The 16372-nt window shown below is 48.3% G+C and overlaps 1 protein-coding gene across 1 annotated transcript in view; it reads left to right on the top strand.

Annotated features, from left to right (window-relative positions):
- The window catches only part of Hs3st2 (heparan sulfate-glucosamine 3-sulfotransferase 2), a 70529-nt gene extending 55575 nt beyond the window's left edge, over positions 1–14954 (top strand). Inside the window, exon 2 of the mRNA XM_070004014.1 lies at positions 13616–14954. Coding sequence (XP_069860115.1) covers positions 13616–14234 — 619 coding nt within the window. The 3' untranslated portion in view covers positions 14235–14954. The remainder of the gene's footprint in view (positions 1–13615) is intronic.
- Positions 14955–16372: the final 1418 nt, after the last annotated feature.

The following is a 16372-nucleotide window of genomic DNA, read 5'->3' as shown; positions in this document are numbered from 1 at the left end:
TTGTCTTAGTTCCATTACTACAACAAAATACCATAAACTGATGGCTTACGAGCAACAGAGGTGTTGGTGACTCACGCCTATAATCCTAGCTACTCAAGAGGCTGAGATCTGAGGGTCGCACTTCAAAGCCAGCCTGGGCAGGAAAGCGCATGAGACTCTTATCTCCAAAGAACCACCAGAAATCAGAAGTGGTGCTGTGGCTCAATGTGGTAGAGCGCTAGCCTTGAGTTAAAGAGCTCAGAGACAGTCCCCGGGCCCTAAGGTCAAGCCCCACAACCAGTATCAAAAATAGAAATAAACATTGAGCATATAACAGCACCCCCCTGTTCACATCCGGGTAGGCGTCTGTCCCAGACATTGGGCTCTATGTTCAGAGCTGTTTTGATCTACCTCAGCTTTCCAAGGTGAAAGCTGTAATTCAAGAGGGGCATCCTTGATCTGCAGAGGGAAGGGGAAGATTCCAGAGACTCTGTCTCTCTGGCAATGTCCTCTACCAATGACAGACCAGGGCTGAGGCATAAACACTGCCGCCTTCTTGTTCAGGACGAGTCTGAGCTTCAGGAAGAGAGGCTCGGCCTTCTGCTGCCCTGGCTGGAGGACCCAGCTTAATTTTTTTTTTTTTAGGGTCCGGTCAAGGGGCCTGAACTCTGGGCCTGGGCGCTGTCCCTCAGCTCTTCAGCTCAAGGCTAGCACTCTGCCACTTCTGGCTTTTTTCTTTTTTGCTTATGTGGTGCTGAGGAATCGAACCCAGGGCCTCAGGCATGCAAGGCAAGCGCTCTACCACTGAGCCACCTTCCCAGCCCCTAACTGATCTCTTCTCTTGTGCATACCTCTCCCGCTCCCTCTCCCTCACCTTGCCTCTCTTCCTTTTCCTCTCCCCACCCCTCTCTTTCTCATCACTTCTGGGGCTTGAACTCAGGGTCTGGGCACTGTCCCTGAGCTTCTTTTACTCAACGCTAGCCCTCTACCACTTGAGCCACAGTGCCACTTCCGGCTCTTTCTGTTCAGGTGGTTCTGAGGAATCGAACCCAAGGCTTCATGCATGCAAGGCAAGCGCTCTACCACTGAGCCACCTTCCCAGCCCTGGTGCATACTTCTCGCACAGGCTGCTCACAGGTACAAGGTCTCACTTTCCACAACTATTTTGACTTGATGGCATCATTAGACACCATTGTGCATGGTCTCCTGCTAGAAACTACCTTCCCTTGCTTCCCACTTCTTCATTTGTGAGACGCACACGTAGCCAGATCAATGCTGGCATGACCGGGTCATTCTTACAGGCCCTGGGGAGAGTTAGGAAGGACCTCTCAGCCTGCTCTCACTACAGTTCACCATGTCTGGAGCCATTGGCCTCCTTAGCTAAACTATGAGCTCCTGAAATGAGGTTCCAAAACATGGCTTCAGCCAGATGGTGGTGGCTCACACTTGTAATCCCAGCTACTCAAGAGGCTGAGATCTGAGGATCACAGTTCAAAGCCAGCCTAGACAGGAAAGTGTCTGAGACTCTTATCTGCAACGAATCACCAAAAAGCTAGAAGTGGAACTGTGGCTCAAGTGGTAGGGCACTAACTAACTTGAATACCAAAAGCTCAGGGACAGTGTCTAGCCACTGAGTTCAAGCCTCAGGACAAGCACAAATAGAGAGGGGGGGATAGGGGAGGGGGGAGGGAGGGAGGGAGGGAGGATGCCAGCTAGTACCTCCCTTTGACTGCCTTGCTAATCAGAGATTTCTTTTCCCTCAAAAGCATAAAGTTCAGCTTGAGCCTGCAATCAAAGCTGCTCAGGAGGCTGAGATCAGAATATCCCCAGATCAGAGTGAGCACAGAGAGGCAAATCCAGGAGACCCTTATCTCCAATTCACCAGCAAAATGCTGGAAGTAGAGTTGTGGCTCAGGGGGTAGAGCGCTAGCCTGGAGTGGAAAAAGCTAAAGAAGAGCATGAGGCTCTGAGTTCAAGTCTCAGTACTGGCACACGCACACACACACACACACACACACACACGCGCGCGCGCGCGCGCGCAAAATTATTAATTAGTTACATTTTTATTACACTCCACTCCTTGGGAAAAAATGTGAGCATTTAAGTTTCCATAGATTATTTAAGAATTGCTGCTAACCAGACTTTGGGCTTTTCTAAAGACATTTTCTTCTTAAAAGAGCATTGATTTCCACACACACCCCCTTGATACCATTGAATGGTTTTTGACCTTAATAGAGCTATAGTTTTAAACAGCTTTGCTCACAATTTTCCTTTTAGGGCTATCTAGTAAACAAATTATTTATAAGCTTATCACCGGGGAGAGGTGAATGTTCTCCAAGACCTTGTGTTTTTGTTTTTTTTTTTTTCTCTATTTGTTACAGGATTTGCTTAAAGAGATCTCAGCTCACAGGGCGCTGGTGGCTCACGCCTGTCATCCCAGCTACTCAGGAAGCTGAGATCTGAAGATCACAGTTCAAAGCCAGCCCAGGCAGAAAAGTCCGTGAGACTCTAATCTCCAATGAACCACTCAGAAAACGGAAGTGGCACGGTGGCTCAAGTGGTAGAGTACTAGCCTTGAGCTGAAGAGCTGAGGGACAGCACCCAGGCCGAGTTCAAGCCCCACAACCGACCAAAAAACAAAAGAAAGATCTCAGCTCCATGCATATTTTGGTAGCAAGCATCCTTCCACGTTACTCCTCCCTCTGGTTCTTCTAATCCAATAGCACCCACATACTTGGGCTTTGTTCATGTTACATTTGGCTAACACTTGGATTTGAACTCAACGTGGGCGCCCTGCCATACAAGCCACATCTGCCGGTCCCCTGTGCTTTAGTAGTTATTCATTTTTTAAACAGGGTCTCAAGCTTTTGGGCTCCAGAGGATGATCTTTCTTCCTGAAATGCCTCCAGTCTAGCTGGGATTACAGGCATGTGCTACCATGCCCAGTCTTGGTTAACATTCTTTTGAAGGGACTTAGCCAAAGACCAGGTGCTCTTTACTTGGCATATTTCCTCATTTAGCCCTCATCCATATTAGTTCTCATCTTCAAGGTAACTATGGCAATAATCCTATTAGGTAGCCACCTAAATTGACCCTGTAATCCTGTAATTCTAGCTACTCAGGAGGCTGATTGCTGAGGATCAAGGTTCAAAGCCAGCCAGGGCAGGAAAGTCTGGGAGACTCATATCTCCAATAAACCACCCAAAAGCCAGAGTGGAGCTGTGGCCCAGATGGTAGAACACCAGCCTGGAGTGTAAAAGCTGAGGGACAGAAAGGAACTCTCTCAGGTACAGCGAAGGAGCCTAGGGTTTGCTGACAAGCAGAGTTCATCCACGTAGAGATTGTGATTCAGGATTCTAGTTGGTTTTGGAATTTTACAAATGGAGTCTCTGTGGTGTAAAATGCAGTTCTTCATCGCCAAACCTTCCCACAACAACCCAGCAGGGAGCCTTTGCATTTCATCCCCCTTTCATGGGGAAACTGAGGCTCAGAATGAGGTTCAGTGACTTCCTTGAGACCCCCCCCACAGCTAACAAGCCAAACAGGGCTCCAAGCTTTCTCCTTCACTCTTCATGTGGAAAAAAACGTTAAAGAATTAAAAGTGGGGCACCGTGGCTCATGCCTGTAATCTTAGCTACTCCAGAAGCTGAGATGTGAGGATTGCAGTTCAAGATCAGCCTAGCCAGAAAAGTTCATGAGACTCTTAGCTCCACTTAACCAGCAAAACACTGGAAGTAGAGCTGTGGCTCAAGTGGTAGAGCACCAGCCTTGAGAAAAAACAAAGCTAAGGAACAGCACCTAGCCTGAGTTCAAAATACCAGTACACACACACACACACACACACACACACACACACACACACACACACGAGCTTGAAGTGCACCTGTGGCTCAAGTGGTAGAGCAACAGACTTGACTGAAAAAGCCAGGCAACAGCGCAAAGGCCCTGAGTTCAAGCCCCAACATGTCACCAACAAAATAAAGAAGAATACCCCAAAAAATTACATAATTTGTATTTCAGTGCAGTAAAATCACAAAGCACTGATACGATTTAGTTTTGTTTTAATTTAATTACATTTAGCCATAAAATTAACATTTTGCAGGATTTAACTTGTATTTCTCTCTTTTTTTTTTTTTTTTTTTGGTCCGGTCGTGGGGCCTGAACTCTGGGCCTGGGCGCTGTCCCTCAGCTCTTCAGCTCAAGGCTAGCGCTCTACCACTTGAGCCACAGCGCCACTTCCGGCTTTTTTCTTTTTGCTTATGTGGTGCTGAGGAATGGAACCCAGGGCCTCAGGCATGCAAGGCAAGCGCTCTACCACTGAGCCACCTTCCCAGCCCTTAACTTGTATTTCTTTACAGCATATGAACTTGAACCTTGTGTCTCCTTTGGACTTTCAGGCTCACAGGGAGAAGGAAGTTCTCGTCCAGCCTCCCGTCTCCTCCTTTCCCCTCTCAGAGGTCTTTGGGAGCCCCCTCCTCCATAGTGCTCCCTTTGAAGTCTCTGTTCTATTTGCTGGGCAGAAATGGACTATTACTGTGTTCCTATTTAGAATGTATAAGCGCATTAGGCATGAAGCATGGGAGAGCTGAAGATGAATATCAAACAAAAAAGATTGTTCTCCTGTCATCTTTCAGGAAAACTCATTAGAACAGCAAGGGATATAAACATATATGCACTGGTAGAGAGGCCATAGACAGCAGAATATCATGTCCTGCCTTTGAACATACAAATGTACACACATGTGCACGTTCACGCACGCACACATGCCAGCCTAATTATCTCGCGTACAAATGAGTCTCCAACTTTTTAATTTAACATCAGCATTTTTCTGTCTCAAACATCTGCTCTTCCTTCCTTTCTTCCTTCCTTCCTTCCTTCCTTCCTTCCTTCCTTCCTTCCTTCCTTCCTTCCTTCCTGGCAAATTGGGGCTTGAATTTAGGACCTTGCACTTACTTGCTGGGCTTGCTTGCTTGTCAGGTACTTTACCACTTGAACCATGTCTCCAACCTAACTTTTTATGCCAGACCTGGTACTTGAACTCAGGGCCTGGGCGCTGTCCCTAAGCTTCTGTGCTCAAAGCCAGTGCTTTGAGCTGCAGAGTCATCTCCAGCTTTTTGGTAGTTAATTGGAGATAAAGTGTCTCATGGATTTCCTGCTTGGGGTGCTTTCAACCAGCTTCCTGAGTACCGAGGACTACAGGTGTGAGTCACCAACACCTGAGTTCAGCCCAACTTTTTGCTGGTTCATTGGAGAGAAGAGACTCGTGGACTTTTTTGCCTGGGCTGGCCTCAAACCGTGAGCCTCCGCTCTCAGCCTCCTGAGTGGCTAGGATTGCAGGTATAAGCCACCGAGCCCAGCTGTAAAGTGCTGCTTATACTCACAGGGTAACATTTAATTATTCTGCCACTCTAAGTAAATAAAGCCCTGCTGAGTATCCTCAGACAAATGCTGTGCAACCATCTTCGTATTTTGAGAATGACAGAGGCCTGGCACAGTAAGCGGATCTGCTGCCACCCTCGTCCTTGCTCAGGGAGAGCATGCCACAGGTGACCGAGGAAAGTTTAGTATTGTGATAGGTCAGAATGCTATCTATTTGGATTTCATTTGTAAGCCTTAACTACCTAATGGATTTCAGTGTCTAGCCAAGTTTCTGTCTTCTTGCAGGAATTGTATGGTCTTCTCAGTTTTCTGTTAGGGACATTTTGGTGGTGGTGGTGGTGGTGATTTATGAAAACACTGTACTGGCGATGTTCAATATCTGAGTATTACTTATGAGGCAGACTTTGATTTTTGTTTGCTTCCTTTATGGTGAGTTTTGGTCTTCTAAAACATGAAAGTTTCTGGATGGCCACATTTGTGGCTCCTTGGCTCTTCTTCCTGTGAGCGATCATCCTTGAGCATTCACAACGCTTGCTGAGATTGACATTCTTTTCCTTTTTCCTTTTGTCCATTGTGGGGCTTGAACTCAGGGCCAGGATGCTGTCCCTGAGCACAGTGCTCTACCACTTTGAGCCACCACACTACTTCAATTTTCTGGTGGCTAATTGGAGATAAGAGTGTCATGGACTTTCCTGCCTGGGCTGACTTTGAACCACGATCCTCAGATCTCAGCCTCCTGAGTAGCTAGGATGACAGGCATGAGCCACCAGCGCCCAATGAAGTTTTCATTCTTTCTGACATTAGGTTAGGTCACTCATCTGGCCTTAATTGTGGAGTCCGCTATGAATGAGAAAGGCTAGCTCCATTCCCTGAGAATATTAGCTTGCCAATCGCAACATGATCCTGCTTATTGTGTGTGTGTGTGTGTGTGTGTGTGTGTGTGTGTGTGTGTGTGTGTGTGTGTGTGTGTGTGTGGTGGTATTGGGGCTTGAATTCAGTCCTTTAGCTTTGTTGCTCAAGGCCGGCACTCTACCATTTGAGCCACACCTCCACATCTGGCTTTTTGCTGCTTAATTAAAGACAAGAGTCTCACAGACTTTCCTGCCCAGGCCAATTCTAAGACAAGATCCTCAAATCTCCGCCTCCTGAGTAGCTAGGATTGCAGGCTTGGAACACCAGTGCCCAGCCTTGAGTTCATTTTTTAAATTTTTACATGCATCTTCATATGCAATGTGACCATTTCCTCCCTCCTGCTCTTCCTTCTAACAAATGCATTGGCTCTTTGCATTCATTTACTACTCCAAAAGAAACATAATGATTTTGTCAAGTTCAATGTTTTCAAGTCCTTCTGAGAGTTGAGCTGGAATTGCACTTGGTTTACAGATTAACTTGAGAAAAAAAATTGGTGTCTTTCTAATATTATGATTTCCCATCTCTCCATCTATTAAAGCTTTAATTTGAGTTGCCTATAAATTATAGAGCAATATTAAATATTAATCCTGTTAGCAGGCATCATTGTCTTACCTCACTTTAATGAGGTTCATAGCCCGAAGGTTATGAGAATAAGTATGGCATCAGTGCTGAGGTTTAGATCCTGGTGTCCAGTGCTTACCATCAAAGGGCTTTGGGTCCATTTCTTTATTTCTTTTCTTTTTTTGCCAGTCCTGAGGCTTGAACTCAAGGCCTGGGTGCTGTCTCTGAGCCTCTTTGTGCTCAAGGCTTAGCACTTTATCACTTTGAGCCAGCACCACTTTCAGTTTTCTGTGGTTAATTGGAGATAAGAGTCTCACAGATTTTCCTCCCTGGGCTGGCTTCCAACCCTAATCCTCAGATCTCAGCCTACTGAGTAGCTAGAATTACTGGCGTGAGCCATCGGTGCCCAGTTTCTTTATTTCTTGCTTCCTTGCTTGCTTGCTTTCCTTCTTCCTTCCTTCCTTTTTGTCTTTCTTTTCTTTTCTTTTCTTCCTTTGTTTTAATCTTTCTTGTGCCAGTACTGGGGCTTGAATTAGCTTAAGGCTAGTGCTCTACCATTTGAGTGACGCCTCCACTTGCTAGTTAATGGAAGGTAGGAATCTCATGAACTTTCTTGCCCAGGCTGGTTTCAAACCTTGAGCCTCCCATCTCAGGCTCCTGTGTAGCTAGGATGACAGGCATGAGCCATTGCTCCCAGCTGAAAAACTCTTAAGATCAAGAATGGAGGCATTTTTGATTTCCATCACGATGCCTTTCCACACAAAGCACTGGTGGAAGCCAGATGTACATCTGTCATTCTAGCTACTCAGGAGGCTGAGATCTGAGGATCACGGTTTGAAGCCAGCTCCGGCAGGAAAGTCCATGAGACTCTTACTGCCAAGGAACCAGCAAAAAAGACAAAGTGGAGCTGTGGCTCAAGTGGTAGAGCACTATCATTGAGCATAAAAGCTCAGGGACCCTGAGTTGGAGCCCTGGGACACACACACACACACACACACACACACACACACACACACACACACACACACACACACACACACACACACTCCATTGGTGCATTTGATTCTTTCTCTTGCTTGTCTGGAATAGGATGCCACAGAGCCAGGCACTAAAGACCCCTAGAAGTGAGGGGCCACCATCTTCCTGATGGGAAGATGTTTTCCACTGGGGGGAAGCAGATGTGCAGGACAATTGCATGTTCATGCCTGGAGATGTGAGAGAGATAAACTTCAGGCTTTAGAAAGTAACATTGGTGCATCTCCTCTGGGAAAACACCCAGGGGCCCTGGGGTCCAGGGATGGGAGGTTGTAAGGGTTTGAGGTCACGATCATGGGGTCTCACGGAGGGTATCTCCATCATGAAACTGGGCCCCTGGTGAAGGATATGAAGAACAAATCTTTGGAGATCTATCTTTCTCCCCTGACCATCAGCGAGTCAGATTATTGGCCTCTCCCTGGGGCTTCCCTCAAGGCTGCGGTGTTGAAGATGATGCCCCGTGCAGAGGCAGACCCAGGCTGGCCAGTCACCAGGTTTGAAGAACTTGAGGACATAAGGGATGGAGCTGGCCGTTGTCCCTGGGTAGAGAGGCAGGAAAGCTCCTGGAGGAACGAGATTGGCATGCCCAAGCTGGGCACTGGGGGCTCACATCTGGAGTCCTAGCTACTCAGGAAGCTGAGATTTGAGGATCACCGTTCAAAGCCAGCCCGGGCAGGAAAGTTCAAGTAACCAGCAAAAAGCTGTTGGATGTGAAGGTGCAGCCCAAGTGGTAAAGCACCAGTCGTGAGCAAAAAAAGCCAAGCAAGAGCACAAGGCCCTACAGTCAAGCCCTAGCACCAGCATCAGAGAGAGTGACAGAGACAAGGACAGAGAGACAGAGACAGAGATCCAGACACAGAGTCCAGATTCCTCCAAGTTGATCAGGCCTCAGACCTGGGGAGCTGATGGTTACACAGGTGGCTTCCAATACCAAAATACATAAATGCATTTACAACTTTGTTGTTTGAGCATCTCCCACTAAGAGGAGTTGCAGTACCACAGGAAGTAGGGCTAGGTGATGGAGCTCATCTTCGCCACACCATTCCAACCCCCGGGGGGGCCCTGGAGTGTGAGGTCATAGGCTTGGTGTTAAAAAAAAAAAAAAGCAGAGTAAACTCCTGGTCTTATCCAGTCATTGGCTGGAGAATCTGGAAGTTTCGGGAATTTTCTGGAAGTATTTAGAATGCGTGAGTACCGATGAATCTTTAGAGTGGATCTGAGCACTCCTGGGTGGGGCACGTGCTACGGCATGAGAGACTTGTGTGTTGAAGGTAAAGATGCTCAGATCTGAGAGACAGGCTCCAAAGACCACTGGGTGGCCATTTTCTCCTCCAGTCAGTGGCTGCTGGTTGGCCTGGAAAGCTGTACTTGGAGCCAAGATGGCAGATGTTATTCTTTTCTTTTTTTCTTTTATTTCCGGTCAGTCATGAGGTTTGAACTCAGGGCCTGGGCACTGTCCCTGAGCTCTTTTGCTCAAAGACAGTACTCTTACCACTTATGCCACAGCTCCACTTCCAGTGTTCTGGTGCTTACTTGGAGAGTCTCATGGACTTTCCTGTCTAGGGTTGAATTCAAACCATGATCCTCAGATCTCAGTCTTCCAAGTAGCTAGCATTATAGGCGTGAGCCACTGGTTCCCAGCTTTTGCATGATATTTTTATTACAGTAGGTCTTAGCTTAAATAAGATTAATTAGACTTTGCCCGAGAACCATGCAGACATCCAGGTACAAAGAACAAAAGAAAGGCTTATTGCTGGGAAAGGGAGCTGGCAAGATTCCTTCTTACAAGGGAGGAATGAGAAGAAGCACCAGCTATTGTCTGGGGTGACCTAGGAGGTCTGGGAGGGCTAGAAGGGGCCAGGAGGCAGAGACCCTGGTGTGGATGTGTGGGCCAGGGGCTTCATCATGGCAGACTAGGATTTATGGCTGCTGTCTGAGTAGTAGATAAGGGGCCTGCAGCTGCCCAGACCTGAAGGTCACTCTAAGGGGCTCTTGTTGCCTTAGATGGTGGTAGCTGCCCCAGAGAAGTGCCATCCCTAGGTAGAGGGGCTGGAAGTTGATTATTTACTGCCTTTACTACACGGGCCTGATGTTGCCTAGGAAGGGAGTATGCTAAGCTGTGGAGAGGGGAAGGAGTGGACTAAGCTATGGGAAGGGACTCACTTGGCTAACAGTAGGATTTAATTCTTTAAGTATTAGGTGATGTACAGAGGGGTTACAGTCACTTGTCAAGCAAAGACTCCATTTCTTTTTGGGCAATAATCCCCCTTGCTTCGGTTTTTGCCTCCGATTTAAAATATTAATACATTTTTTAGGCCTCAAACAAACATAAATCACAATGGAATAATTAGTAGGATTTTGGTAGGTACATATGATTATCATAGGATGCACTTAATTAAATTTGTATTTGAAAACTATTGACTAGCATGGTAAAATATTATAATAAGTATAATTTAAAAGATAGTTCAAAGCCAGCCTGGGTAATAAAGATTGTGGGACTCTTACCCTCAATAAACCAACTAAATAGTGGAAACAGAGGTGTAGCTCAAGTGGTAGCCTTAAGCAAAAAAGCAAAAAAGTCATCCATGCTCAGGCCCTGAGTTCAAGCCACAGTATGAGTGTGCGCACACAATACTAGAATAGTGCCAGGTGCTGGTGGCTGATGCCTGAAATCTTAGCTACTTTGGAAGCTGAGATAGGAAGGTCTAAAGTCCAAGGCTAGTCTGAACAACAACGAAGAAGATAGTGTATGAGACCCCCTCCTTGACCAATAGCTGAACATGGTACAGCACACCTGTCATCCTAGCTTTGTAAGGAGAATGAATAGGTGGATCGTGGTCCAGATGGGCAGCTGGGCAGGAAGTGACCACAGCAAAAAGGTTTGACTGATTATGTGTACTGTGTGTTTATTGAGATTGACTCGTGGAGACACCAAAGGGATAGAGACCTCCCTCAAATACCATTTGGTTCCACACCTCCCCTGGGCACCATCTTGTTTCTTGGATGCTGATGTCACTGGAGAGGGTCACACAGGGCCCACAGGCTTAGAATGTGAGCTAGAAAGTAGTCTAGCCAGGGAATGGCGGTGAATAGCTTCCTGCAACACTGACCACAGTGAAGGACAGCCGTGATGATCCTCGGCCGGCTGGGGTGAAGAGTCAAAGGAGAGTGAGAAGTTTACCAGTTGGAATTAGCGATCAGTTAGATGTGGTATTGCCTGGCACTGGTAGATGCTGAGCCATAGGTGTACACACACACACACACACACACACACACACACACACACACACACACACACAGAGTCATGTTTCCAAAATGGAAAACAATTTTCTTGAGACTTACAAGTGAATGATAGGTTCTCTTGGTGGTTCTAATTCACATTTCTTTAATCCTGAGCTCTACTGAGTTGCATTGAGAGACCATGGAGTGTGAGACTGAGATATTTTCCAGCTGTTGCTTTTGCTACCAGCTCTTCTCTTGCTCCAACTGGCTCATTCTCTTTCTCTGGATTTCCAAGAGGTCTGAAAAAAATACAGAAATTAGATCGATTATGTAGATGAACATTCTATAAAACTGTCTGTCTAGAATGCATACTACAAATATATATATATTTTTCCAATCAGCTATTTTCTTTTTATTTCAGTGATGGGTATTTTCCCTTTGTAGAGGCTTAGATTTTTTTTTAAAGGCAGTCTAACTTTTGAGTCTCTTCCTTTGGGGTGTTTGTCTCATCCCTAGAAAGGCTGTTTTGGTGCCAAGATCATTTTTATTTCCTCTCCTCACATTTTCCTGAGTGCTGAAGTCACACTTGAATCCAGGCTCTGCGGCTGACTGTTGCGTTGGTGATTTGCTGTCGTCTGCCCCAGATTCCTCCAGCCCCAGTGAGAAACCACATCGTGGGGTAATTATGCAGCCCGAGAGAGATGGTTGAGACGCAGCTATGTGCTTATTTGTGTCTGGGGTTTACAGTACCTGGCCACGAGCATGGCTGATACCTTCTTCAAATCCAGGCCATGTGGACTCCCAAGTGAGTTTTTCCAGAAAAGATCTCTTTCATTCCACACATGCTCAGTCCACCGTTAAGATGGCCCCACGACAAGACCAGGTAGGGTGGCTCACACCCATTAATCCCACTACTTTTTTTTTTGGGGGGGGGGGGTCCGGTCGTGGGGCCTGAACTCTGGGCCTGGGCGCTGTCCCTCAGCTCTTCAGCTCAAGGCTAGCGCTCTACCACTTGAGCCACAGCGCCACTTCCGGTTTTTTTTCATTTTTGCTTATGTGGTGCTGAGGAATCGAACCCAGGGCCTCAGGCATGCAAGGCAAGCGCTCTACCACTGAGCCACCTTCCCAGCCCAATCCCACTACTTTTGAGGAAGAGATAGGATGGTTGTAGTTTGAGGTCCTATCCCAAAATCAAAACAAAATTCACACAAACAGGTGTCGGAGACCACATCGGTCATCCCAACCATGCAAGAGGACTGTGGTCTGAGGCCAGGCCCAAGGCAAAAGTGTGAGACCCTATCTGAAAAGTCATTAAAGCAAAAAGAGTTGGAGGGCCTGGTTCCAGCGGTAGAGCACAAGACCCTTAGCTCAGTTCTGTATTGCAAGGGGTGCAGGGAGACAGAGCTGACCTCCGTGGGTGTATTACACAGTAGGACCCAAGACAAATGCCACAAGGCACAGGATTTGGGGGTCGAATGGGCTTCAGCAAGGATGTAGCAAGCTACCAGCACCACCCACCCTACTATCTTTTCTCTTTGTGAATTAATTACCTCGGGCTGAGACCCGATGTAAGAACCATGATTGGCTGTGGTGTGAATTCACACAGGAGATGGGAGGGGCATCCACACAGTGAGCCCTGAACCATTCTGTTGGTGTTTTCTGCAGAGCTGTGCAGACAAGACAGGGTGACACTTAAAGCCATTACAGGTTAAGAGAAGTTCAGCCATTTGCTAGTGTCTGGAAACAAGCAATCGAAACTTCCTCTCTGACCTGCGGGGAAATGATAGAGAGGGCTGTGTTCTCTAAGCAAGGAAGTTCCATGGGGCTTGAACTCAGAGCCTCATGTTCTTGCTTAGTTTTTATTGTTCTTGTTTTCACCAGGCTGGTGCTCTACTACTTGAGCCACACCTCCCTTTCTGGCTTTTTTGCTGATTAATTAGAGAAGACACTCATGGCATTTGTCTGTGTGGGCTGATTTCAAACCTCGATCTTTAGCTCTCAGCTTCCTGAGTAGCTAGGAGGACAGATGTGAGCCACCAGTTCAAGGGGTGACATTGTCCAAAAAGAAACATCCTCTTTCCCTGAATTATGTCACTGTCACCCTCTGTACATTACCTTTATAATAACAATTCTATTTTATTTTTCTGGTCGGTTGTGGGGCTTGAACTCTGGGCCTGGGCGCTGTCCCTTAGCTCTCAAGACCAGTGCTCTACCACAGCGCCACTTGTGGTTTTCTGGTGATTAATTGGAGTTAGTGAGAGTCTCATAGACTTTCTTGCCAGGGCTGGCTTTGAACCACGATCCTCAGATCTCAGCCTCCTGACTAGCTAGGATTACAGGTATGAGCCACTAGCACCAGGCCCAATTTTAATTTATGAAAGAGACAGAGAGAGAAGAAAGAAAGAAAACAAAATAGGCTCCTCACCAGGTGAGGGGGTTGGAGGGATGTGGAGGCTTTGCTGGGTCCTGACCTCTGGGGGGTTGGGGGAGCTCTGTCTGACCCGGCCTTGTGTCTCTTCCCCCGCAGGAGCCTGATGCCCAGGACCCTGGAGACTCAGATCACCCTAGAGAAGACACCCAGTTACTTTGTCACCCAAGAAGCCCCGCGGCGGATCTTCAACATGTCCAGGGACACCAAGCTGATCGTGGTGGTCCGGAACCCGGTGACCAGGGCCATCTCCGATTACACCCAGACGCTGTCCAAGAAGCCGGACATCCCCACCTTCGAGGGTCTGTCCTTCCGCAACCGCAGCCTGGGCCTGGTGGACGTGTCGTGGAGCGCCATCCGCATCGGCATGTACGCCCTGCACCTGGAGAGCTGGCTGCGGTATTTCCCCCTGGCCCAGATCCACTTCGTCAGCGGGGAGCGCCTCATCACCGACCCCGCGGGGGAGATGGGGCGCGTGCAGGATTTCCTGGGCATCAAACGCTTCATCACCGACAAGCATTTCTATTTCAACAAGACCAAAGGATTCCCTTGCTTGAAAAAACCAGAATCGAGCGTCTCGCCTCGGTGCCTAGGCAAATCAAAAGGCAGAACTCATGTACAGATTGACCCCGAGGTGATAGACCAGCTGCGGGAATTTTATAGACCTTATAATATTAAATTTTATGAAACCGTGGGGCAGGATTTCCGATGGGAATAAGCCACTTTTCCAACGCCAGGGTGCGTGCGCGCCTTCCTCCCGATGTCCTCCCCGAGCCTCTGATCCCTGTCTGCCAAGAACATTCCTAGCTTCCCCACCTGGGTCCCCTGGAGGGGGGGGGTCATCTTGAAATGAGAGAGCCCCACAGAGGCCGAGAGACCCCTGGTTGAGGGGGCCGGGAAGGCAGCCTGCCACTGGCTCTCACCAAGCAAAGGCAATCTGCCTCTGGTATGTCCATTCAGGTCCAGAGTCTTCCTCCCTCTTTCCATGAGAAGCCCTGGGGGACACAGCTGGAAAAGGGGTGGCTCTTTCCAATGGTGACAGGTATCTGTAAGTGGTGGCCGTTCTGCATGGCTCTGTGGCTCTGGGCACAGCGACCTGTCCCTGTCACCATCCATCCAGGAGTGGGCTCATGGTTGCGCGTGGCATGCACCTTCCCTGGGAGCCTCAGTATCCCCAGCAGCCCCCAGCGGGCAGTAGGGGTGGGATAGCCGCAAAAGCAGGGCTGAGGATGGGCAGGGCCAGGGGACACTGCTATCAGGAAGGAGAGGCTGGATTCTAGGGCCACACGCTCACCTGTGCTTGGAGGAGGAGGCCCACGCGTGACTGTTCCCATCCCCCACGGACTCAAAAGCACATAACTCTCCTGTTACGGGTAACTTCCTCACACGAGCTTCGTGTTCAGCATGCACAGAATCATGCTTGTCCCTGTGAAATAAATATGGCACTTTGTGTCCTTCATGTTGTTGATTCTGGAAGCCAGGCCTGCAGCAAGGAGCGCATGCATGCATTCATGCATGCATGCATTCATTCATTCATTCATTCTTCCTAGGACATGGGGCAACTGACACCAGGGAAGGTGGGGAGGGCCGGGAAGGGGGGTGCACAGAGGATCAGGGCTGAGGTGCAGGGGGAGGGACCGCTGGAAGAGCATGGTGCAGAAGGGTCACGTGACACTGCAAGGGAGGTCACGTGGTACTGCAAGGAGGTCACGTGGCACAGCACAGGCGATCTAGGCGCTTTGAATTGGAAATTGCAAACCCAAGAGCCGAGAGCTGGAGAGACATCAGATATCTTGATACGTGGCCAGCATAATGTTCTAAAATACCTACCAACGGTTACAAAACTGGAAGCATTTATAGAAAACTATGCATTTTTACTTTCTCCTTAAAAACAAACGAGAGGAAAAGGAAGTCTGGCTTCCTGGACTCTGCCCACTAGGGTTCCACATGGCTGCCATGGGTGGACAGGGGCTGTCCACGCCCCCAGGCCCCCTCCCCAGTGAGCCTCATCTGGAGACATGAGTTCCCAACCTCGCCTTGAGTCTGTCCCAGAAGCTCAGGGTAGCCTCCAGACCCCCCAGCATGGAGCCCATGGGGACCCCCAACTTTGTTTCTGCTCCTCTCCTGCCCCTTCCTATTCCCCAGCTCCTGCCTCACAGGTGATCGCCTTTCTTGGCCTTTCCGGGCCTCCACCCCTCCCTCCCCTTGGCCTTGGAGTGCCTCTTACTGTGTTATTGCAGTTACTGCAGTGCAATTGTGTGTGGAAAAATCTCCACCGCAATCCATGAAGTTCAGGATCGAGACTGTACCACACTGGCCTGAAGGAGGAATACGGGTGCTGCGGGTGCATGCCTGTAATCCAAGCTACTCAAAAGACTGAGATTCAGAGGATCTCAGTTCACTGTCCCAGCCTAGTCAGAAAAACCATGAGACTCCATCTCCAAAATAACCAGCAAAAAGCTGGGCTAACGGTATGGATCAAGCTCAAGTGGTAGAGCTCCACTCTTGAACAACAACAACAACAAAAAGCCAATCAGGAACGAGAGGCCCTGAGTTCCAGCCCCAGTACTGACACTCACGCATGCGCGTGCACACACACACACACACACACACACACACACACACACACATGCACACACACAAGAATTCATCCTGATTCATTCCCCACTCAAACATATTTGGTGTCCTGGAATCTCGCAAGGGTAACCTGGTGGTCAATGGGGCCAGAATCACATTGAGACACAAAGCTGTCACCCCAGCCAGCACCCGAAACAGCCAGCGACATATGCTTGTTTACAGTGACCGTAAAGACTTCATAGAACAGATGAAAATTATGAATTCCATGCACCTAAATCC

The sequence above is a fragment of the Dipodomys merriami genome, unplaced genomic scaffold (genome assembly GCF_024711535.1).
Source record: "Dipodomys merriami isolate MVZ:Mamm:240054 unplaced genomic scaffold, mDipMer1.0.p SCAF_62, whole genome shotgun sequence".
NCBI lineage: Eukaryota > Metazoa > Chordata > Mammalia > Rodentia > Heteromyidae > Dipodomys > Dipodomys merriami.
The sequence above is the reverse complement of the archived record's forward strand: the minus strand, read 5'-3'. Positions and strand labels throughout refer to the sequence as shown.